Raw genomic sequence first — 26,608 nt, forward strand, 5'->3', positions numbered from 1 at the left:
ATTGCAGTAAAAAAAAAAAAAAAAAGATGACTTCCGCTTCCGGAATTTCTTTATCTTCATTGTTTGTATTCTAAACAAACATGACGGCGCTTCTAAAGAAACGCGCTTTGGCTGAATATAGCCAAGTTATTCAGGTAAAAGGGATTATTTTTCGTCTGTAATATTTTTTATTTCCCTTTGTGGCTTTAATAGCCCGTACTATAAATTAACTTGAAATAGTTCTTTGATTTGAATTTAAGTCATGAAAGTATCCTATTTGTATTATGGTAACATGAACTTGTTTAGTTTGAGAAATGTCCATATTTACTTGCCTCCCAACGAGGACAGAGTCAGACACAAAGTTGGTTTTTAATGTGTGATAATTCAACTGCCAAAAATATAGCATTATGCACGAGGCAGAAAATTATTAAAAAAAAAATTATTTCAGTCTAGAAGGATTGTCTCCTTCACTGATAATGGCCATTTACAATCGACATAAGCACGAAAAAGTTGTCAAAACAAGGTATTTATACACTTGTGTTACCGTGCTGAAATAATGACGTTATTATTTTGAAAGCCATTCTTAACATGTGGGAGCTTGTTTTCTAACTATTCTGTGCTTCCACCTAACAATTTAATAGGGTTTGTATTACTGTACACATAGATTCGAAAAAGTTGTCAAAAAACAAATATATAACAAATAAATGTTATCAAAGGCAAGATAAATTACTTTTCTACCAAACTGGATATAATTTTCGTGTTTTTATTCAATTTAACATGTTTATTCAGCTCGAAAAACATACAGTGTTTACCACCGATGTATTGGAAAATTTAAAATGGCGACCGACTCTCTCTTTAACACGGTAAGTTCGGAAAAAGGTGTAATAAATAATAAACTAGACAAATTACTGTTAGAAATTTGCTCAATATATGTTACCGTGACATAACTTGACATATATTCGGTGGTTTTTTAATAGTATTTTGTCTAGTTTATTATTTATAACACCTTTTCCCGAACTTACCGTGTTTAAGAGAGAATCGGCCGCCATTTTGACGGTAAACACTGTATGCTTTTTAAGCTGAATAAACATGTTAAATTGAATAAAAACACGAAAATTATATCCAGTTTGGTAGAAAAGTAATTTATCTTGCCTTTGATAACATTTATTTGTTATATATTTGTTTTTTGACAACTTTTTCGAATCTGTGTACAGTAATACAAACCCATTTAATATAAAAAAAGATATCGTGAAACTTGAATTTAATCTGAAAAACTATTTAAAAATTGCGCGGTAACAAAAGTGCATAAGCACCGAAAATATATAACAAATAAATGTTATCAAAGGAAGTTACTTTTCTACCAAATTGAATAAGTTTTTAGTGTTTTTATTTAATGTAAAATGTTTATTCAGTTCGAAATACAGCTAACATTAAACGCTACCGGAAAAAACAGAAAAAAATGACAATTTTTCTTACATCTGCGGATTGTAATAAAACCCCAAAAGATGAAGTTTTATTCCTTGCCATGAAATTCAATTATCTATATATTAAAAAAAAAAAAAAGTATATTTTAGCTTTATGTTCGGCAATCTTTGTTTACTTCCGTTTTCTGCTGACATAAACGAAAGATGCCAACGCTCGTGGCCAATCAGACGACAGTTTGCAATTGTAATTTGAGAAAATCGCAAAATTTATTAATAACGAATTTCTGTGCTGTTTTACAATTTGTCACTATGCAGAGGGAGACAACTCTCGTTTACTAAAAAATTCGTTCATTTTTTTTCATCTCATAATTTAGGACGCGATATTTTTATTAAATCAAAACATTAAAAAAAGAAAGATGCAGCGAATTGTTTTTTTTTTTTTTTTTTAATCTAACAAAGTTATTAACATTAATAATACAAAATGTAGTCTTTACGCGAATACGAAGATAAAACCAACGATATTTTCATTAGATGAAAACATTTAAAAAAGAAGTTCGGCAACGTTTTCTTTTCTTAATTAAAAAGTAAATGTTGTGGTAAGGTTATTAAGAAATTAGTCTTGAACCTTAAAAAAAAACACCAGGAATGAAACTCTTTAATAAAACAGATGAAATTTTTAAAGCTGCAGCGATATTTAAATTTTTTTTTTTTGTTTTTTACTGTAACAAAGCTTATAATATTAATAACACCAACATCTCGTTTTTAACATGACAAAAAAAAAAAAAATGAATATGAGACGATAGTTGTAAGCTGTGATGTTTAATAAAAAATTAGAAGACCTCTACAACTATCGTCGCATTTTTATTTTAATAAAAGAAAATATATACGCGCTTGCACATACAACAATGGCCACCACTTATAACATAAAATATTGCATGTAGATTTTCCGCAAGTAAGTAGTTTTATGGATATTAAGTAATATAATTCTTTGTTATAAGTGGTGGCCATTGTTGTATGCGCAAGTGCACATATTTTTGTGATATTCGTTTTTAGCATACCCGAAAACCTTTAAAAGTCATTTTAAAGGAAAACGTTAAGGTGGAAAGCAAATAAAATTTTACGAAATGGACAATATCTCCGCATTATTACTACATGAAACATGCGGAAAAGTATCTTTTCAGTATCGTAAAAACTAGTTGCCAGTCCCAATTTCAAATGCGATATTCGTTTTCAGCACACCCAAAAACCTGTAGAAAACAATTTTTTTTAAAGTAGGTTTTGTGTTGGTCTACCAGGTCACAATTACCAAAAAATGTAAAAAGCTGTTTTTTTATTCTTCACCTTAAACAAACCAAACTGTTCTTTTTCACCCTTCTCTACATAACAAATATTAACAAACAAATAAAAACAAAACCGAAAATTTTTTATTCTTCCTTTCCCTAGCCTAGTAGGTCTGGTTTAAAAGCTATACCCGTACAAATGTATATATATAAAAGCGAAAATGTGTGTGTGTATGTATGTTCGCTTTTTGTGTATGTCCGCTAAAGGCTTTTTTCCGGTGGGTTCTCGGGGGGGGGGGAATCGCTCATTTTAAAAACTTTTTATATGCTATCTAAATGATAATATCTACAAGTTAACAACGGGAGTCGCCTGTCTATTTAATTTGCCCGACTTTGAAACGTTAAATATTCCACATTTTCGCATCGCCGCATGTTGCTTTCATTTTTCGGTATAAAAAAAATGAAAATCGATTTGAATCCCTGGCCCACAGGCAGTGGTTTCCAGAAAGCAATGTAATGTTTGGTCAATATCGGCTTATCACTGTCATATCAGACGGTTGCTTTCATTTCTAGAACTGTCCCGCAGAAAATGTTAACTGCTGAATAGCTATTGCTTACGTCATAACGCTTGCACAAAGTACGACTTCCACTTGACGTCATTAAGTGTGGGCACCTATCAATTCTCTTCTTACTTAAATAAATTCAAACAACTTTCAGTAACTCATACTTGCTGGCCGAGCGGTTAACATGTCATGTTTTTTTCACATTTTATTTGTCAACTTCGTGTCAGGGCTTCAGGGTCGATCCTACCTACTTACCAAAACTTTTTTTAACCCCCACCCCACCCCCCGGTGTTTCTTTTTGATTTAAGAGCACACACACCTCGAAACACCCGGGTACCCCCGCTAGTAATAAATAAAAGCAAACCTGAAAAATCTTGCGCGCACACCCCCTCTCTATTTTTTTTTATTTTCGTCTTTGTTTCACTTTTTTCAATGGTTTATTATCGAATGTCTACCAGATTATCAAAAAATAAAAAAAAATTGAGAAAAAAGATCAATATTTAAATATTTTGTCGGGGGTACTCAGTTTCTAATACGTTATAATAAATTGATTACCCATCTTATACCCACTCAATGTTTTTAGGCCAAATTTAGTCTTTTTTATGTAGTTTAGCTTCTTTTTTTTTTAATTTCGCTTTTTAAAATAATCTGACAAAAGGCTAAACTTGCAAAATTTGGCCTAAAAACGTTGAGGGGTTATAAAATGGGTGATCAATTTAATAGAATGTTGCATTAAAAACTGAGGATCACTTACATTGATGCAAACATCATATGGTACATATAGAGAATGCCTAAGGTGTTTCTTTTACAAGGAATGACATATCTTATCCAAGTCACAAAAGACGTCACTCAATGCAACATCGAAATTTCAAAGATTCTGCAGATTTTCGAATTATTTCCACTTTTTTTTCTGTATAAATAAAAATATTCCTTTTATCTCCCTCACTCTCTATCTGTGCCTGAAACTAAATGGAAATTCTATAAATAAAGCTTCTTTCCTAGAGCTGTCCGTCGGTGGGACACAATATTGTGGGCTGCTTCCCAGTTGTCTATAAAATGGTCATTTTCAAGCTGAATATAAATAAGTTCTTGTTGAGCCATCCTCTTATATAATTAAACCCTGTTCCACCATTACTGATCATCACTGTGTTGTCTAGACACCTAACACTTCTTAACCCTACAGTGATCCTCGGGCTCTGATAAGTGTTGACTCCCTAAGTAAAAAAAAAACAACTTATTTATTTGCAATAAATGTAAAGATTTATTATTTTACATATTTACTATTACTAGATAAATTTGCTGCTGATGTCCATTTGAAAAATATTCCTAGTTGGATAAAGTACTTTTTTAAAGAAACTTAATCAAAAAAACACTTTTTTGGTTTCCCGACAAAGGAGGGATTGGACCTAGTAATTCACTACCGTTCGTCTGTTCATTTGTTCTCACTTTTCTCAATAACCAGACCTTGGATATTTTAAACATATTGCACAAACATTAGTCATGATGAAAGTAAATTTTTACCTGAACAGATTTTCCAGGATGACTCTAGTTGCTCTCCTCCCACTAGGGAGCTTTATAGGGATAGAATTGCCCCACAATTGCACTTTTCTCAATAACCACTCTATGTTTTTAAAAGATTTTACACAAATATTAGTCATGGTGAAAGAAAATTTTTGACAGAACTTTTTTCTGGGATAACTTGGGTTGTCCTCCTTAAGGGGCATAATAGAAGTAAAATTGCTTCAAATCGTTCATTTGTTCACACTTCTCAATAACCATGCCTTGGATTTTTTATAATTTAACACAAACATTAGTCATGGTGAAAGTAAATTTTTCACTTGTGCTTGCTTCTTATTTAAAAAAAACATGGTTGAAAAAATAAAAGTAGAATCAAATATCGATTTAAAAAAATTTTTTTTAGGTGTAATGTTATCACTGCCTATTTTCCAGAATTCAACGGATTTAGATAAATTATTTAACTCTTATGATGTTTCCACATATTACAGCAATATTATTTCTTTTTGCAGGAAGACGCCAAGCCATTGAAACGCCTTCGTTTGGTAAACAAAACCGTCAGTCCTTCTATAGAACTTAATTTTCAAGCAGCAACAAATTCGCAAGAAAGTCTTCAAATTCTACTCAAACTCGAAGAAAGCCTTCCTATCGATGGTGAACATGTCTGCGCCGTTTTACGAGAACTACTTGACTATTTCTCATGTGAAAAAGAGGCAATGGTCCGTTGCAAAATTGCCAATATAATTCGAGAACTTGCAAGGATTCCTGGTTTTAATCATGATCTTTACGCTAATGATGTCATAAGCCTGCTGAAAACAGAAAGTAAGGCTTTTACCATATTTAGCCCATTAGAAGTTGCAATAGGTCAACATCTTGGCTTTAATATCTACCTGGAAAATATTAAAAATATTTGGCTTTCTAAAGTTTCAAATTAACCTCATGAATAATGTTTTAAAAAATGTGAGCAAACATCTTTTATTAAAACTTGTGTCATCACGCAAACATGCACATCTTTTTCAAACTGACAACAACTGGACATATCCTTTTCTCTCTATACAAGGGGCTGACCCCTTGGGGTTAATACCACTAGCGAAATGCAGAGAAAAAAGAAAAGTAAAACATAAACATAATCTTCTTTGAAAAGGTTACTTTACACTGAAAGTCTCAGAAAAAAACAACAAATTGATTTTAATCATTTTATCCAATATATTTAACATAATTTGATTTTAATCATTTTATCAAATATATTTAACATAATTTGATTTTAATCGTTTTATCAAATATATTTAACATAATTTGATTTTAATCATTTTATCAAATATATTTAACATAATTTGATTTTAATCGTTTTATCAAATATATTTAACATAATTTGATTTTAATCGTTTTATCAAATATATTTAACATAATTTGATTTTAATCGTTTATCAAATATATTTAACATAATTTGATTTTAATCGTTTTATCAAATATATTTAACATAATTTGATTTTAATCGTTTTATCAAATATATTTAACATAATTTGATTTTAATCATTTTATCAAATATATTTAACAGAATTTGATTTTAATCGTTTTATCAAATATATTTAACATAATTTGATTTTAATCGTTTTATCAAATATATTTAACATAATTTGATTTTAATCGTTTTATCAAATATATTTAACATAATTTGATTTTAATCGTTTTATCAAATATATTTAACATAATTTGATTTTAATCGTTTTATCAAATATATTTAACATAATTTGATTTTAATCGTTTTATCAAATATATTTAACATAATTTGATTTTAATCGTTTTATCAAATATATTTAACATAATTTGATTTTAATCGTTTATCAAATATATTTAACATAATTATTTTCTAAAATTTCACACATTAACCTTTCAAAATAACTTTTTCAAAATAATTTTTTCAAAGATTTGCTCAGACTATTTCTATTCAATCATCAAAATATTCTTGCTATTTTCCATGAATTGTTGCAAGTTATCCTTCTCACTACATGGGGTGAGGGGAGATTATATAGCAACCGTGTTAGGTGTGTGATGCTGTATGGAAAATGTTGGTTCCCATCAAATCCTTAGTCATCCACCTCAATTGTGATGGCAAAGCAATTGATCAGATGAACATGTTTGATCTCATTGGATCAAACTCTGCACCTCAGTTTTGATAGCCTGTTGGTTGAATATACCAATGCTTGATGAACTTCTAACAATAAGTCAACTACTTTGATAACAAGATTTTTACATCAGACCAATCCTGAACGTCCAAGCAAAAAATAACTTTTGCTCAATTAAATTATAAAGAGATCAGCACACATCTTTGTAGATTTCATTCACTCTGATGAGTTGGAAGAGCCAACAGAATGTCCACCTAACGCACTACTGAACTCTAATTGAAAAAGGGGAGGGGGCAAGCTAGAATGTGTGGGTGCCATAAGTTCAACAAATTGAATTTTTAAACCAAAGGCTAATGGGCCAATTAGCTAGTAGCACCTGTCTATTTACATCAAGAGTAAAACAGATGAAAACAGGCGACTGCTACAGTATAGAGAGATATGTGCAGAATAATTAACCAATGGGTTAGTCATGGTAAAAGAATGAAGAATAGTTTTTTAAGTTTATAGATGTGGCAGAGTAAAGATACCAGGGTTAGTTTACAGTGCCTGGCAAGGAAAACTTTGGAGCTAAGTGAGAGGAAGAGAGCTAAATAAAAATCTGACTAGAAATAAGTTCAGAAGTCCATTTTTGAAAGTGCAGCCTTATAAGTTGGCGTTGTGGTTGAATAACTGCAGAATTGTTCATTGCTAATCCATCTTTCCCTTTTCCATACATATACAAGCAACCTCTCTCTCTGATGTTTTTTAAATAAACCTTTTTAGAAGCATTTGCCTCTGAGGGAGTTCATCATCAGAGAAAAAACCAAAATTGGGTTCATGGTGACAACACAGGTGTATATCACTTCATACAACCATTGGTAATGGGAAAATGTAACAGCATTTCTTTAGTAGCATATCTTTGTATTTATGTGAATGAATAAGAAAGAGCTTAAGTTTGAGGTAACAACAGTTTTATCTTTTTCTGATTGATGAGTTTTGTTTTAGGTGGTGAGTAGGAATTGCGAAATCATGTCGATTGGGCAAAGTCATTTCATAAATAAACACGACTTATTATAATATTGTGTTTTTGTATTAAATAATTTAAAAGGATTAATATGTCGTAAAATCAGCAAACCAATCCTATATATGATACCAGGTTTTTTAATAACATTACCTTTCTTTTTGTTTCCTATTTTTTTAGAATCACATCGTGTCATCAGTCAGCTGATTGAAGCGTTAATCGTGATTGGTCAGGTTGAATACAATAACTCGGACATGCAAGAAAGGCTAATTTCAATTGCTTTTAAGGTAAGTAGTTGAGTAATTGCGAGCAAGGGAGTTGACTAGAGCCCAATATTTTAGCACGTATTTCGATCTACATGTTGCTGTGTTGATGACTGAAAAGCATTGATATTGACAATCACTCAAAAACAAAATTCCATGTTTTATTATTATTTTTATTTTATTTTTTTCTCACTACAAACAATCTTTATTGCCATTGAAGCATTCATGGCTACTGTGATGGAGGCCAGACTTACAGAGGTTACCTGGGTTGGGAGTTGAATAGCGAGATGATTGTTCATATTTCATTTAAATTTCTGCATGTTGCTAAGATCAGGGAAACAAAACAGAGAGAGAATTCCAAAGGCAAGTTGTCGAGGGAAAAAATCATCCAGCATTTAAATAGCTCTTCATAGGAGTTTGATTTTGCTGCTGGGGTTTAGAAGTTTTTATATTGAGGAAGTATAAGGGCAGTAAGTTCAACCGAGTATATTTCGTCAAAGTATTTGTTAAATAAGGACAAGGGATGTAGCACTGCTGCAACGCAACAATCAGTGGCTGGACTTGTTAGTCACTCTGTCCGAGAGAGAGAGAGAGAGAGACTAGTGGTTGTTCTTCAGATGCTGCACTTCCATTTCTTGTTCTCTTTCGGTGGAGGAGAAATCCTTCACGACTGAGACAATTTTTATTTTTGTACCTTTTTTCCACGTTAAAAAACGACCCTGGTGTCTAACTCTGTCCCGTGGGGAGGCATAGTAAATAGGTACATGAGCAGAGAGATGTAGATACTGCAAGATGTGAGAAGTTTTCTAGCTTGGTAAAGAAAGCCCACCTTCTTTACAGCAATCTTGGCAGTATCTTCAATGTACTTATTCCACTTCATGTTACATGAGAATAAAAGACTGAACAGTTTAATTTTTCAACTTTTGGGAAAAGTGCTATCAGCCATGACAATCAGTGCTGGATTTATTAAAAGTCTGACATCATAGATTGGGTTGACCTTCCTCTGATAGGTTGAGGGTACCAGATTAACAGTTACTGGATGCTGTTTCCGACTGGTAGTACAGGTGCCCTAACTCTTTGGTAGCACTTAGAGTGGCTGCTCCATCAACAGTTTTATAATATCGGGATGTTTGTAGTACCATGTCGCACATGGAAAGGGACCCTGCACTCATCCGCAGTGGGCTTTCCTGAGGCCACAGTACTAGTTGAATAATGGTCAGCTGATGGTCTACTTGTGATGCATGTCTGATGCTCTGCATAACCTCTTGTTCAGCTCCCCCTTACCTAAACTGAAACTCTTTAAAAAAAATATGACGACAGTACAATCTAAAAATAAACTTAAATCAGGCTTAGGGTCAAACAAATCCAACTTGCCTCCTCCCTTGAGGCTTGCATTCACAAATATCCGTGGGCTTAGAACTAATTTAGCTGATGTTGAAGTATTTCTCCTAACAAATACGCTGGATATCTTAGCACTAAGTGAGACTAACCTACACTCCTCCATCTCCTCTAACTACTTTAACATGCCTGGATATCTCCCACTCTGCCGTAAGGACTCTGACAGACACATGCACAAACTTGGAGTTTACATTCGTAATACCCTTCCCTTGACTAGAGAAACAAACCTAGAATTGGATGATCAAGCCTTTATGTGCTTTAGACTAATCATCCAACACATATTTAGCTACTTTTACTTTCTCTACCGCTCTTCCTCGACCCAGGACTGCACCATAATAAACAAAGTCTCTAACAGCATAGACGCAGCACTCTCCCTCGATACTAGCGCACAAGTACATGTATTTGGTGATTTTAATGTCCACCACAAAAACTGGCTTGGATCTGTACTTACACAGATGCAGCGGGCAGCACAACTCATAGCTTCTCTATATCTCACTCCCTATCTCAAATTGTTACATTCCAACCCGTTTCCCTGACCAGCAAGAACAACACGCATTACTTTTAGATCTGTTTCTGACCACAGTTCCTGATGATTGTATAACGAATGCTGACAGCCCACTTGGGAACGCTGATCATGCAATGATAATGGTTGAAATTGCCCTAAACTCTAGAGCCAAAACTGAAGAGCCAGTGCTCAAAACAACGAGATATTATAAAAAGGCTGACTGAGAAGCCATCAGGGAACAAATCAGAGATGCCCCATGGGGAAATATTTTTTTCTCTTCCTGCGGTAAAGTGCGCATACGATGCCACTGAATGGTTCAAAACTACAATCGAAGCACATGTTCCCATGCGGAAATTTTATAGCAAACCCCACTCTCCCCAATGGTTTACTTCTACTTGCGCAACTGCCATTGCTCAAAGGCAGCATGCATACCGCAGATTTAACTGACATAAGTCGAGTTTAAACAGACAGAAGTACATAGAAGCTAGAAGTAACGTTAAGAAAGAAATACCGACAGCTAAGAGAGAATTTACTGAAACCACTAAAAAACACATCGAAGCACAAAAACTAGGAACTTGTAACTTCTGGAAAATCTACAACAGTGTAGTAAATAATGGGCAATCAACAATTCCCCCACTAACCAACAATCATGAGGTTGTTTGCTCAGCAACCGAAAAGGCTAACATGCTTGCCAGTCAGTTTGCGTCAAACTCCAAACTGGACCCTTCCAACCACCCCCTACCTGAATTTCCTATGCGGACATATGCCATACTAGACGATCTGAAAATCACCCCTGCTCAGGTGCATGCTATCATAAAAAACCTTTATACTTCGAGAGCATGTGGACCCGATCTCATCCCAGCTGTGCTATTAAAAAAGTGCTCAGCCGAAGTAGCTCCAGTTCTCTCTAAACTATACAACAAATGCCTTAACGAATCTTGCTTTCCGGGCTGTTGGAAAATTGCTTCTGTAGTACCAGTATTCAAGAATTCTGGCGAAAGAACTGACCCATTAAATTATCGCCCTATTAGCCTCCTCCCACTTTTTGCCAAAATATTTGAGACCATAATTAACCATGCTCTAGTCCGGCACTTTACAGATGCTAAACTTCTGACTGACAAACAATATGGATTTAGACAAGCCCGTTCCACAGCAGACATCCTTTCTGTAATCTCTGAACGTATATATCATTCACTGGACAGAGCGGTAGCTCTAGATATATCTAAGGCTTTTGACAGGGTATGGCATGAGGGTCTCCTCAGGAAAATTAGCTCATACGGTATCACTGGTAGAATACTGAACATAATTAAATCCTTCTTAGATAAGAGAAAAATCCAGGTTGTCCTCGATGGTCGTACATCTAAACAATATGATATTTTTTTTTTTTTTTTTTTTTTACACAGTGATCACCACTTATCAAGGCCCGGAAGCCACTCAGGGATAAGGGTTATTGCAAGTACATTAAGTTTGTGTGGAGATTTGATGAAGTGTTTACTTAAGGGGGCAGTTCATTAGGAATTTGTTAACATTGGACTTGAAAATATGGGAGTGTCCCATAGGTCTATCCTTGGACCTCTACTGTTCCTGATATTCATAAATGACCTCCCCGACAAAATTGCCTCTGAGATGGGTATATATGCTGATGACACCACACTCTATAACAGGCACGACAGGAAAAAAAATGAACACATATCTAAAGAAATGGCAGAAACACTAGAGGATGACCTCCAATCTGTAGTGGAATGGGGACAAAAATGGATGGTCACATTCAATGTCGCCAAGACTAAACTAGTTTCATTCAATAATTACAAGAAACCTTCTCTGCCACCTATAGCAATGGCCAACGACTCTTTATCTGAGAGTACATCTTTCAAACTCCTTGGCTTAACGTTCACAGCAAACATGAGTTGGAACAATTACATTGAAGGCATTGCCAGGGCTGCTGCAAGGAAGGTAGGCTCTCTCTACTGTGCTAGAAAACTAACACCCGAAAGTATCCTGTACCGCTATAAGGCCACCATTCGCCCATGTATGGAGTATTGCTGTCATATTTGGGCGGGTGTATCGGCTACTAGTCTCTCGCTCCTTGACAAGGTTCAAAAGAGAGTCGCCAATCTGATAGGCTCTGAACTGGCATCTAAGCTTCAGCCTCTGTCCCATCGACGAAATGTTGCATCCCTCTGCCTGTTCTACAAGTATTTTAATGGTGAATGCTCTAACGAACTGCAAGCACTTGTGCCCCCACAACGTGAACACTCTCGACAGACCCGACAGGCTGTAAAATCCCACCCCCACACTGTAGAGATCCCTAGATGTAAAAGATCTTTCTACTCCAGTAGTTTCTTCCCCAGAACCGCTAGACTCTGGAATTCCATTCCAGGTCCCTGCTTCCCCAACTGTACTGATGTGCAGAAGTTCAAGTGCAACGTGAACCGACATCTTGCTGCCCAAATCCCTACATAGTACCCCAGTAGTTGTTGCCCCTGATAGTAGCTCCCTACACCAAAGAGGCAATGTGCCTTGTTTGGGGTGAAAATGTAATAAAAAAAAATCAAAAAAAATCATATAATCGTTACATTTTGAGGAGTTTCTTCTTTAACCATCTACTTTAATCAGTCTATTACGCTTATGTTTTAAATAACAATTTTGTTTGTTACACTTATATTTAAACTGCATTAATTGATCTAATCAATTGATTTGAGCATTGATGGTTGAAATGGTATTCAGATGGTACATAATCTAAGCATGGATTTAATATAATCACATTTGTATTGGAAACTAGTAGTTCAGCCCGGCTTTGCTCAGGTTCTTAACTTTATGTGCATATATATATATATATCTTAAAAAGTTTAACTGCTGTCCAGGTAACCTACATCTAAAATTCAGTGTTTAGACCAAAAATTGGCAGAGGAGTTTGGTAGAGTCTGCAAAGGCTAACTCTTTCAATTTTGACCTCTTGGCAGCCAAATTTTCACCCAAAAACTGATTAAAAAGCTTGCTGCATGTCTGAATACTCTTTATGTAAAATTTCAAATGTTTAGACAAAAAATTAGCTGAGTAATTTGGTGGAGATCGCAGAGGTAAAATTAAAAATTTGACTCCAATTCCTACCCCTGAACATTTATAGTTTTGGGCTCAAATCAAATTAAAAAGTTTGATTCACGTCCAAGTAACCTACATCTAAAATTTCAAGTGTTTAGACCCAAAATTGGCAAAAGAGTTTGGTAGAGTTTTTAGAGGTCAAATCGTTGAACTTTGACCCTTTTATAGCCAAATTTCTGTTCAAAACCTGATTAAAATTTTTTTCCCAAATCTCAATATCCTTTGTGTCAAATCTCGAGTCTGTAGACTGAAAATTGACAGAGTAGTTTGGTAGGGAAATGTACACACACAGATAATTTCACTTTTATAGATATATAGATTTGTCAATGTTACTCAGGTTTATAATACTCTGAAACTATAACAGTTTTGTCCCTTGAACCATATGTGAAGAGTTGCCTCTCCTTGTTTGGGTTTGGCCGTGTAATTTAAGCTGCTAAGTAAGTTGAAGTTATCTCCTCTTTTAATATAAACAAGTGCTTACGTGTACTTGTGTCTTTTCATGGTTGATTATGTAAATAAAAGCGGACTTGTCTCTCTTCTCTCTGTGTGTAAAACTAAAACATGTTATGTGTTAATTGATTTATCATGTTTTATGATGTTGATATGACTTCCAATATGAATTTTATTTGAAACATGCAAGGTATGTTTTTTATTTAATTCATAATTGACTATCAAAAGATATTAATTAATTAACCTACAATTTGGTGAAAATAATAGCAGTTTTTTTGTCAAATATTACAGTCGAATAACCTGTTAAATTAAAAAAAAATAATAATAATTTATTAAAACAAATTTTTTTTTTTAAGTCGTAAGGTTATGGATTTGAATATATTTTTTTATTATTTCAGCATTTATCTGATTCTGGTCATCTTGTCCGAAGCAGTTGCCTTGAGTTGTTGGGTAAGTTAGGCACAGCTGATAGCCAAACTGGCACCAGCAGGCTACCTTTGCAAAAAGTCATGGTTGATCATATGGAGGATCAAGATTCCAGGGTACGGAGAAGTGCTTTTTTGGCTATCGTAAGTATAACGTATCTGACTTTTATTGATAACCTTTGGCTAGTTGTTATTTAAGATCTTTCGTATTTTAACTGTACTAACATTATTATGTACGTACATATATTAACTGTACTAACATTATTATGTACGTACATATATTAACTGTACTAACATTATTATGTACGTACATATATTAACTGTACTAACATTATGTACATACATATATTAACTGTACTAACATTATTATGTACGTACATATATTAACTGTACTAACATTATTATGTACGTACATATATTAACTGTACTAACATTATTATGTACGTACATATATTAACTGTACTAACATTATGTACATACATATATTAACTGTACTAACATTATTATGTACGTACATATATTAACTGTACTAACATCATTATGTACGTACATATATTAACTGTACTAACATTATGTACATACATATATTAACTGTACTAACATTATTATGTACATACATATATTAACTGTACTAACATTATTATGTACATACATATATTAACTGTACTAACATTATTATGTACGTACATATATTAACTGTACTAACATTATTATGTACGTACATATATTAACTGTACTAACATTATTATGTACGTACATATATTAACTGTACTAACATTATTATGTACGTACATATAGTAACTGTACTAACATTATTATGTACGTACATATATTAACTGTACTAACATTATTATGTACGTACATATATTAACTGTACTAACATTATTATGTACGTACATATATTAACTGTACTAACATTATTATGTACGTACATATATTAACTGTACTAACATTATTATGTACGTACATATATTAACTGTACTAACATTATGTACATACATATATTAACTGTACTAACATTATTATGTACGTACATATATTAACTGTACTAACATTATTATGTACGTACATATATTAACTGTACTAACATTATTATGTACGTACATATATTAACTGTACTAACATTATGTACATACATATATTAACTGTACTAACATTATTATGTACGTACATATATTAACTGTACTAACATCATTATGTACGTACATATATTAACTGTACTAACATTATGTACATACATATATTAACTGTACTAACATTATTATGTACATACATATATTAACTGTACTAACATTATTATGTACATACATATATTAACTGTACTAACATTATTATGTACGTACATATATTAACTGTACTAACATTATTATGTACGTACATATATTAACTGTACTAACATTATTATGTACGTACATATAGTAACTGTACTAACATTATTATGTACGTACATATATTAACTGTACTAACATTATTATGTATGTACATATATTAACTGTACTAACATTATTATGTACGTACATATATTAACTGTACTAACATTATTATGTACGTACATATATTAACTGTACTAACATTATTATGTACGTACATATATTAACTGTACTAACATTATTATGTACGTACATATATTAACTGTACTAACATTATTATGTACGTACATATATTAACTGTACTAACATTATTATGTACGTACATATATTAACTGTACTAACATTATTATGTACGTACATATATTAACTGTACTAACATTATTATGTACGTACATATATTAACTGTACTAACATTATTATGTACGTACATATATTAACTGTACTAACATCATTATGTACGTACATATATTAACTGTAAGAATGTTGTAATTAGTGCTTCTGCAGTATGAGATTTCAAACAAATTCACTTTAGGTAAAAACATTATTATGTACATACATACATACATTCCAAAAATTCCAGAAATGATATTGTAGAAGATGTGCTAAACCTGTTTTACACAAAAAAATTCTTAGATCCTAGTGGTTTGACATTTTCTATTTTGAAATAGTAGATTTACATTGAAAGCAAGGAAAATAATTCAGAAATGATAGATTGCAGTTACCTCCCTTGGATTTTAAGAATTCTTCTACATTAAAACATACAATAAAACTATTTTGATATATTTTATTTTTACTTGTAATTATTTTTCTACTGGATCATTATTTTAAAAAATTTATATTAATTTTGACATGGCACATAAATACATAATGTTTTTACGTGAAATGCATTTGTTTGAAATCCCATTAGGAGCACCACCTAATCCTTTCTTTTCATTTAGGGATCACGGCTCTAATGATGTATTTTCACTTACTGGCATGTGCATGAGTCATTATGTACTCGTGTTGTTGTCAGAAACCAGGTTCTTGCTTGTATGTGAATAAATTGACTTGAATGCCAATGTTTATAAAAATGGTTTATTATAAAGAGAACTGTCATAGAAAACATCAAACAGGCTACTTTTGTACACGTGGGAGGCAGACAAATGGATGACTCGTCCTACTACACTCAGTTACATTGAATTGTACGCACCTGCTCCCCATTGAAGACAGCTGCTTGGGCACATTTTTCCGACTGAAAGTTACATGATTTCTGTGACTTCCATTCTGCAATCACCTCTGATCCTTAAAGTGTCATTCAAAAGTTCCGTTCAAATAATTGTCCTTGTTACATAACACTATTTAAACAAATATGGCCAGTGCGTGTCATTCCTCCACATTGAGTTGCAGTATTTTTCCCCGCAGTCGTCAGAAATGTGTAGCAGTGTACAATCAAGCTCAAGTCCACCACCTCACAGCTGTTAAACTTCTGTCCGACCAACATTATGAGTTTGGGTAAACGTGTTCTACCGCAAATGTCCTAATTGCAATCTCTGAACATATCATGCACTGGATAAAGCAGGGGAAGTTAGGGCTTTATTGGAATTGAGGTTTTTGATTAGCTTGGCAACATCACGCACAGATATTTGTATGCCACATAGCATTTTTTCAGACACAGGAGGAAATACGGGGGGTTGGCGGCCCTGATCTCATAGGATAGAATTGGCTGCAAAGTTCTTGGCAAAAAGTTTGGCTTTATCCGATGTTGATAGGATTACCTCAGATCCATTGATGATCGTTGGGATAGAGCACACGCTTCTGTTCAGGACCCTATTTGTTATTTGCCAAAACTGGTGGGAACCAAGCCACTGCTCAGCTACTTTGAACTTGACAGATCCCAGTGGAGACAGAACAGGGGATGAACATAGCTCAGGGCAAGTTGTGAGAAAAAGGTCTAGGAGACTTGCATACTGACCGTCAGTGTCGGGCATATGGGTGGGTTTGTGAACAATCTGAATTAGGTCATAAGCAATAGAGAAATCGTGACAGAATCTTCCCTCATCATTTGTCTTGTTTGAGTGGGCTAACCATTCCACATTGTGAATATTGAAGTCTTCACAGACGTGAATGTTAGCCAAAGGTTGAGCAGACAGCATGTGATCAATTTTCTCAGATTTGCTCTTAAAGATTGTAACTCCATTGTTGTGGGAGCGACAGAGGACAAATATAAACACAGTGGTGTGAGCAAGTGCAACCTGGAAGCACATAAAGGGCAATTTAGAGTCTTCTCTGGAGATGTTATTACCACATGGAAAGCCATCTCTAATTTAGACATATATTCCATGCCCCTAGCCATCTTGGGGGTTAGATTTGGATGTTAAATTAGAATATCCTTTAATCATTAACTCATCTAGGGAAATAGTCGGTCCAATGCCAGTTTTGCTTAGGAATAATAGGTCTGGTTTGGTCTCTTGTAATTGGGGTTCAATCTCTAAAAGGCCCCCTGATGTTGGAGAAGGAGACATGGCAGTAAGGGTCTATATTGAAAGTTGAAGTTTTGGGTTTAATCTTGTATTTTTTCTGGAGATATTTTATGATGGAGTCTTGATATTTATGAAACAGGTCAACAGACTTGGTTACAATAGGGCAGAGAGGGAAAGTAAGAGAAAAAAATACTTTTTTTTTTGTAGCACATAAGGTAAAGCCATAACAATTACCCACTAATATAGCATCAAGAAGCCCCACCCGAACACCAGAAACTATTATCTAGAATCGATTCACCAAAAAGCAATACAGCAGCCCCAGTATTTTGCATCTGCTGATAGGACAGCCTTCTTAGTAGTTAATCTAAGGTTTGGGTCCCTGACTATCAGGCGGATAACGTCAGCCCATTAAAATGTTCACCTCCCGCACCCTTATTAGTGACATGGCTACAAGAATAGAAATAGAAAACAAAAATTTCCGGCATCTCAGGCACCTGCTCATGCAAAAATAGTGCCGACCTAGAATACAGCATTTTTTTCTCCCTTTGTCAGAAAAATCACTCGTCCTAAACGAGAACTGAGAGAAAAATAAGGAGTGTGAGTTACAGGAGCTGCCGATAATGCATCCACAATGCATTGTCTACTCTATTAAAAAAAAACATAAGTATTCTACTTAATATAAGTTCAATATGTTTAGAAGAAAGTATGGCAATAGGTTCCTCTCTCACTAACTGAAATAAAGAATTCAGTTGCCAAAGTTTACGTATGTAATTCTTGAGCAACTTAATTGTTTTTTTCGAGTCATTCTGCATGCCTGTGGAACTCTGTTCCGTCTGCCTGCTTCCCACCGGACTACAACTTGGATGTCTTCAAGTCCAACATTAACAAATTCCTAATGAACCGCCCCCTTAAGTAAACACAACTGCAGAGAGCTTCCCTTTTTCACTTCATGTGGCTAGCATCAGATTGAATTTCCATAATTTTTGTTTCTTTCCAAGAATATTTCCTCCTTGGAAAACATTACCGTGGAACTGCTTCTCTACAGATTACAACATTGAAGCCTTTGAATCTATTGTCAACAAATACTTATCATAAACAGTTTCCATAAGTAATCAAACTTCATTCCATTCATTGTTGTCAATCCTCTCACAATATTCTTCATCCTTCAACTGAGAATCCATCCATCTTAACTTTTCTTCTTAAATGGCTTGTGGCCTTGATAAGTGGTGACTCATTAGTAATAAAAGAAAAAGAAAAGCCTCTGATATTTGTATTTTTATGATTGTAAATTGTTTTTTGTTTCAGTTAAATTTACATCAACGAGGCATTCAAATCGACCTAACCATGTACGACCACTGTTGCCGTTCTCTGAAAGATGATTATGAAGGAGTGAGAATGTCTGCGGTGAAACTAATTTGGGTTCTCTGCAATCTTTACCCAGAAAGGTAATCTATTATTGAGATTTGGAATCTGCTTGTCTGAAATCGAAACTATTTTATTAAATTGTACTGTTGTGCCACCTTTTAATGCTTAATCCAGTTTCCCATTGTATTTACGCAATAGTAAACTTTAAAAAAAAAATTTTACTCAAAAATTATGTTTCTGTCATTAATTCCTAAATAATAAATTTCATTTGTTTTAAGTGCGACAAAATATACATGACATAAAATAAATCCAAAGTAATTTTTAGATTTAAATTAAATTTTTATACATTTGAGAAGTTTATAAAAGTGCATTTTGAAAATTGGCGAATGGTGGCCTTATAGAGGTACAGGATACTTTCGGGTGTTAGTAGTTTTCTAGCAAAGTAGAGAGAGCCTGCTTTCTTCGCAGTGGCCCTGGCAATGCTTTCAATGTAATTGTTCCAACTCATGTTTCCTGTGAACATTAGGCCAAGCAGTTTGAAAGATGTGCTCTCAGATAAAGAGTCACTGGCCATTGCTATTGGTGGCAAAGAAGGTTTCTTGTAATTATTGAAGGAAACCAGTTTAGTCTTGGCAGCTTTGAATGTGACCATCCATTTTTGTCCCCATTCCACTACAGATTGGAGGTCATCCTCTAGTGTTTTTACGATTTCTTTAGATATGTGTTCATTTGTTTTCCTGTCATGCCTGTTATAGAGTGTGGTGTCATCAGCATATATACCCATGTCAGAGGCAATTTTGTCGGGGAGGTCATTAATGAATATTAGGAACAATAGAGGCCCAAGGATAGATCCCTGAGGCACTCCGCATTTATATCATATTGTTTAGATGTACGACCGTCGAGGACAACCTGGATTTTTCTCTTATCTAAGAAGGATTTAATTATGTTAAGTATTCTACCAGTGATACCGTATGATCTAATTTTCCTGAGGAGACCCTCATGCCATACCCTGTCAAAAGCCTTGGATATATCTAGAGCTACCGCTCTACTCTCCCTCGCTTTGTCCAGTGAATGGTATATACGTTTAGAGATTACAGTGAGGATGTTTGCTGTGGAATGAGCTTGTCTAAATCCATATTGTTTGTCAGTCAGAAGTTTAGCATCTGTAAGGTGATGGACTAGAGCATGGTTAATTAAGGTCTTTAATATTTTGGCGAAAAGTGGGAGGAGGCTAATGGGGCGATAATTTAATGGGTCAGTTCTTTTGCCAGAATTCTTGAATACTGGTACCACAGAAGCAATTTTCCAACAGCCCGGAAAGCAAGATTCATTAAGGCATTTGTTGTAGAGTTTGGAGAGAACTGGAGCTACTTGGTCTGAGCACTTTTTTAATAGCACAGCTGGGATGAGATCAGGTCCACACGCTTTTGAAGTATCAAGGTTTTTTATGATAGCATGCACCTGAGCAGGGGTGATTTTTAGATCGTCTAGCATGGCGTTTGTCCGCAAAGGAAAGTTAGGTAGAGGGTAGTTGGAAGGGTCCAGTGTGAAGTTTGAGGCAAACCGACTAGCAAGCATATTAGCCTTATCGGTTGCTGAGCAAACAACCTCGTGATTGTTGGTTAATGGGGGAATTGTTGATTGCCCATTATTTACTACACTGTTGTAGATTTTCCAGAAGTCACGAGTTCCTAATTTTTGTGCTTCGATGCGTTTTTTAGTGGTTTCAGTAAATTCTCTCTTAGCTGTCGCTATTTCTTTCTTAACATTACCTCTGGCTTCTATATATTTCTGTCTGTTTGAACTGGACTTATGTCGGTTAAATCTGCGGTATGCATGCTGCCTTTGAGCAATGGCAGTTGCGCAAGTAGAAGTAAACCATTGGGGAGAGTGGGGTTTGCTATAAAATTTCCGCATGGAAACATATGCTTCAATTGCAGTTTTGAACGATTCAGTTGTTTCATTTGCGCACTGTTCAGCAGGAAGAGAAAAAATATTTCCCCATGGGGCATCTCTGATAAGATCTCTGATGACTTCCCAGTCAGCCTTTTTATAATATCTCGTTGTTTTGAGCACTGGCTCTTCAGTTTTGGCTCTAGAGTTTAGGGCGATTTCATCCATTATCACTGCATGATCAGCGTTCTATGCTGTTAAAGACTTTGTTTATTATGGTGCAGTCCTGGGTCGAGGGAGAGCGGTAGAGAAAATAAAAGTAGCTAATGTTATGTTGTATGTTTAGTCTAAAGCACATAAAGGCTTGATCGTCCGATTCTAGGTTTGTTTCTCTAGTCAAGAGGACGATGTTACGAATGTAGACTCCAAGTCCATGCATATGTCTGTCAGAGTCCTTACGGCAGAGTGGGAAATGGCCAGGCATGTTAAAGTAGTTAGAGGGGATGGAGGAGTGTAGGTTAGTCTCACTTAGTGCTAAGATATCCGGGGTATTTGTTAGGAGAAATGCTTCAACATCAGCTAAATTAGTTCTAAGCCCACGGATGTTCGTGAATGCAAGCCTCAAGGGAGAAGGCAAGTTGGGTTTGTTTGTCCCTAGGCCTGGTTTAAGCTTATTTTTTTTATTGTACTGTCATCATGTTTTTAGAGTTTCAGTTTAGGTAAGGGGGAGCTGAACAAGAGGTTATGCAGGATATCAGACATGCAACACAAGTAGACCATCAGCTGACCATTATTCAACTAGGACTGTGGCCTCAGGAAAGCCCACTGGGGATGAGTGCAGGGTCCCTTTCCATGCGCGACATGGTACTACAAACATCCTGATATTATACAACTGTTGATGGAGCAGCCGCTCTAAACGCTACCAAAGAGTTAGGGCACCTGTACTACTAGTCGGAAACAACAGCCACGAACTGTCAATCCGGTACCCTCAACCCATCAGAAGAAGGTCAACCCAATCTAATTGCACAGGCATGTGTGGTACTCAAGCACTCCCAAGTGCCCAGTTTTTAGGGGGGGGGGATGTGTCGGGAGTAGGGAAAACAGCGTTCATTGCCCTGGACAAGAAACAAGATCTACCACTAAGTGTTTTGTCGAATTAACTGCATCATTCCGATAATTACTAGACTTGTGAAAATGTTTTTCAAAAAACTACCTGGCAAATATACTTAGTGAGCCAAGTGCAAAAGAGATTCAAACAATTGTACTTAAAGGGATAGTTAGAATCTTAAAAAGATCTCTCGGTTGAAATGTCTGAGATAGCAGGTTAATGTCTGGCATCCAGTAGTGCCTCATCCCTAAACAAAATGATAAAATTAATAAAGACAAAGTTAAAACTATGTCGTCTTTTAATACACAACCCCTCCAAAAATAAACAAAGAAAGATGTGAAGAGTCATAATATCTTGTTCTTATGGTATTATTTTTGTCACAAAGTAAAGAAATTTATAATGCTATGTTTGTTAAATCCACTCTATCATCTGTCTAGAGAGCTCAATTCTTTTTACAAAGAGTGAAGCTTAGTTGTTGCTATTATGTGATCTGTTAAGATGTTCACAATTTTAAACTTTATTGAAGAAAATTCAAAATGGTGGTTTGATTTATTTATTGAAATTCTGTTTTCTATTCTCTTGAAGCATGGTTCCAGTTGCTGACACTGGTGAAGAAATTCGACTCGTGGATGATGGTTTCGTGAAAATCTGCAACACGATAAATGATTTAGCCATGAAAGTACGCAAGGAAGCAGCTAGCTTATTGGTATGATTTTTTTACCTCCGAGTTAATATCTTAACGATTTGGATGAGCTTTGAAGATATGTGTAGCATGCTGAGAAATTAAGGTGCTTGTCCAGAATTTCCCCTATATTAAAAAACAAAAATAAAGAAAAATCTGTATAATGTATGTAACCATCACAAAATATTGTATACCAAAAATCATGAAAATTGGTCAAGTAGTTTTATTTTTAAATCAGAACATCAAATTTTCTGGCCAAACAAGCGATGTCGTCTTGAAAATAGGAAGAAGGGAAATAATTCCAAAAATATTAAAATTTGTGAGATTTTGAAAAGCTATTCTTAACATGGGGAGGGAGAGTCATTGGAAAAATCTCCAATTCTCTTAAAAAATGAATTTCTTTGATTGATTTACATGACTTTTGGTATACAACATTTTCTTTCAATCATAGGTACGTACGTCATACAGATTTTTCTTTGATTTTAGTTTTTTGATATGGGAAATTCTAGACAAGGACTAAAATCATATGCAGGAATTCTGCTTTTGGTACAAGTGTACCAGATCGGTTCAAGGACAATCTGAAGATCTCCCTCAAACACTTGAATTTATATTCTAACTCTTGGGAAAAACTAGACCAAGACAAATGTTCCTATCATGTTGCAACTCACAAAGCAATGAAGAACATTAGGCGGGGAACATGGGTTGGAACAGATACATTGAAGGCATGGCCAAGGCTGCTGCAAAGAAGGTGGGCTTTCTCTACTGTGCTACTAAATTACTTACGCCTGAGAGTATCCTCTACCAATACAAGGCCACCATTCGCTCATGTATGTCACATTTGGGCTGATGCATCTGCTACTACTCTCTCATTCTTAGACAGGGTTCAAAAGAGAGTCGTCAACCTAATAGGTCCCGCACTGCCATCGAAGAAATGTTGCATCCCTGTACCCGTTTTAAAAATATTTTAATGGTAGGTGCAATGAACTACAAGCCCTTGTACCCCTTCAACGTAAATATCCCTCACAAACCTGACAACAAAATCCATGGTAGAAATTCTCAGATGTCAGAACGCCTTCTACTCTAATAGTTTTTTCCCTAGGACTGCTAGACTTTGGAATTCCCTTCTGGGTTCCTGCTTCAATGACTGTACTGACATGTAGAAGTTCAAATGTAATGCAAACAAACACCTTTCTGCTCAACTCCCTACACAGTACTCCTGCAAATTACGTCCCAGATAGTAGCCCCCTACATCAAAGTGGCACTGTGCCTTGTTTGGAGTGAAAATACAATTAAAAAAAAAAGTGACATTAGAAAAGACAGAGCAGTCAACATCTCTGCTACAGAATTATCGAACAGGTGTCCAACATGCGAGAAATACTTCAGAGCTTGAATCGATCTAACAAGCCATCTTTAAACCTACAGAAAAATTGCATGATCACGGTCATCTTTGCAAGCAATGGACGAACATCATCATCACCAGATCGGTACCAAATTTCTGGCCTCAGAAAATTAGGTTGCCTGATACCACTAGTGTCACTTCAAATGACATGGTTTCGACTTTTTTGATCCATGGGGTCTTTAAATTAACCCCCCCCCCCTCATATGCACCAAAAGATCCGATTTTATCAACAGATCTTAAAATGAATGGAAAGAAATTTTTCTTATAAAAGAAAACTTAAAAAAAAAAAATTAATGTTTAGTGTTTTTCATATTTCAACATTTTATTTTATTGATCTGTTGAGTTAGGATTATATCAAACGTTATTTATACAATTTATACAAATATTTATTACAAAGGATAAAAGTAATCAATTAAAAAATTGGATCTTTTGGGGAAGTGATTAAAAAATCAAAAAACAAAACCATGTCATTTGAGATTACATTGGGCATATAATATCACGTGACCTAAATTTTTCAACATCAGAAATTTCGCACTGATTTTGTACACTAGGATGCATTTTTTTTAAATCTAGAAAAGGTGAGTTCCTGTATAAATAGCTTGAATTCTGAGTGCCAAAAAATGGTTCTGAAAGTTATCAGTACTGTTTTCTAACTTTCCATGCATGTCCATATGGGTTTCACATACATCGAGATAAAAAAATGCTTGAGATTGTTAGCAATTTGGTTCATGTCCGAAATTCCCCTTTTATTAAAAAATCAAAAATAACGAAAAATGTGATAAAACCAAAATATCATATACCAAAAATCATGTAAATTGATCAAGTAGTTTAATTTTTTTATAAAGATTTTTAAGCAATTAATAGTAATTAATAGCGTAACATTAATCTTGCAAATTTTTAATTGAGTTATCTCCCTTGTTTTTGAAATTTTTTTCAAAATGGTGGGCAAGATAGTTCATCCTCTGTTACTCTTTTACTCATGAAATTTGATGTTTTTATTTAAAAATTTAACTACTTGATCAATTTATGTGATTTTTGGAATATGATATTTTTGTTGTTCACAAGTATGTACATCATACAGATTTTTCTTTTTCTTTTTTTTTGTTTTTATATGTAAGGTGAATTCTGGATATTATTGGACAAGAACCAATAATTTTTTGTCTATGTTTACCAAGTCAGTTGTTAGACATTGAAGCTTTAATGAACTTGGCCAAGAATTTTTTCCCTTGGAACCAAAGCTAACAGAGTTTATGCCATTTCTGAAATAGTTTTTTTTTTTAGTTGAATGCGCTAAGTTACTTGTCCTTTAGGTTTTTGATTCTGCCTTCTTTCCTTGAGAAGGAGTTAGTTTGTTACTAATTGCCTGAGGTCCCTTACTGGGAAATGCTGGCAGAGCAACCCAGGCATTATTTACAGGCAAGAGTGCTCTTCCTTTAGGGCACTGACTTTTCAATTTCACTTTCTAACCCTTGTGTCACATCTTCCAGCTGTAAAAGGGAAATAAATCATATTGAATGAATCCAAGCTCAGGGAAATAAAATGCTCAGATTATGGCAGGTGTCTGATGGCAGGTATTCACTCGATTACAAATGCCTCTGAATGTGAAACAAAATTTAAATCTGCAATATTTTAAAATGTTTAAATCTGCAATATTTTAAAATATTTTAAAATGTTTGACTCTTTTATTTCTTGCTCTTGTTTTACATTTAATCTTGACAATGTCTTTCATTAAATGAAAAACAATGTCTTTCATTAAATGAAAAATAATGTCTTTCATTAAATGAAAAACAATGTCTTTTATTAAATGAAAAATAATGTCTTTCATTAAATGAAAAATAATGTCTTTCATTAAATGAAAGCAAAAACATGTTCACAGGATTTTTTTCCATTTTTTTCTTGTTTCGTCCAATTTTTATCTGTTCGCTCGGATATTCTCACAATTTGTTGATCATCATTTCATTCCATGTCATTTTCATTTTTTTTAATTTTTAGGGATCTCTTCATTTAGTCAGCCCCAGATTTTTAGAACAGACATTAGACAAAAAATTAATGTCAAATATGAGGGTAAGTTTTGATTTTATTTTTAAATTATTTAAGTCTTTAAGAATCTAATTAAGCGATAGTGTTTTTTGAGTAAAGGTTATTTTCTAAATTTCTTCTATATTAAAAACAAAAATAAAGAAAAATGTGTGTGATTTACATACTCATGATGAAACGAAAATATCATATTCCAAAAGTCACATAAATTGATCAAGTACTTTTATTTTTAAATAAGACAATCAAATTTTATGAGTAGCACAAG

At 34.3% G+C, this 26,608-nt stretch overlaps 1 protein-coding gene across 1 annotated transcript in view; it reads left to right on the forward strand.

The window, feature by feature from the left end:
* Positions 1–26,608, forward strand: part of LOC145291562 (integrator complex subunit 4-like) — a 99,679-nt gene continuing 73,071 nt past the window's right edge. The window contains exons 1-7 of the mRNA XM_080137625.1: positions 1–134; positions 5,274–5,583; positions 8,068–8,174; positions 14,004–14,174; positions 19,165–19,304; positions 22,811–22,931; positions 26,299–26,370. Of these exons, the coding sequence (XP_079993751.1) occupies positions 81–134; positions 5,274–5,583; positions 8,068–8,174; positions 14,004–14,174; positions 19,165–19,304; positions 22,811–22,931; positions 26,299–26,370 (975 nt within the window). The 5' untranslated portion in view covers positions 1–80. The remainder of the gene's footprint in view (positions 135–5,273; positions 5,584–8,067; positions 8,175–14,003; positions 14,175–19,164; positions 19,305–22,810; positions 22,932–26,298; positions 26,371–26,608) is intronic.

The sequence above is a fragment of the Euprymna scolopes genome, chromosome 12, assembly GCF_053919585.1.
Source record: "Euprymna scolopes isolate OS-2025 chromosome 12, ASM5391958v1, whole genome shotgun sequence".
NCBI classification, from domain to species: Eukaryota; Metazoa; Mollusca; class Cephalopoda; order Sepiida; family Sepiolidae; genus Euprymna; species Euprymna scolopes.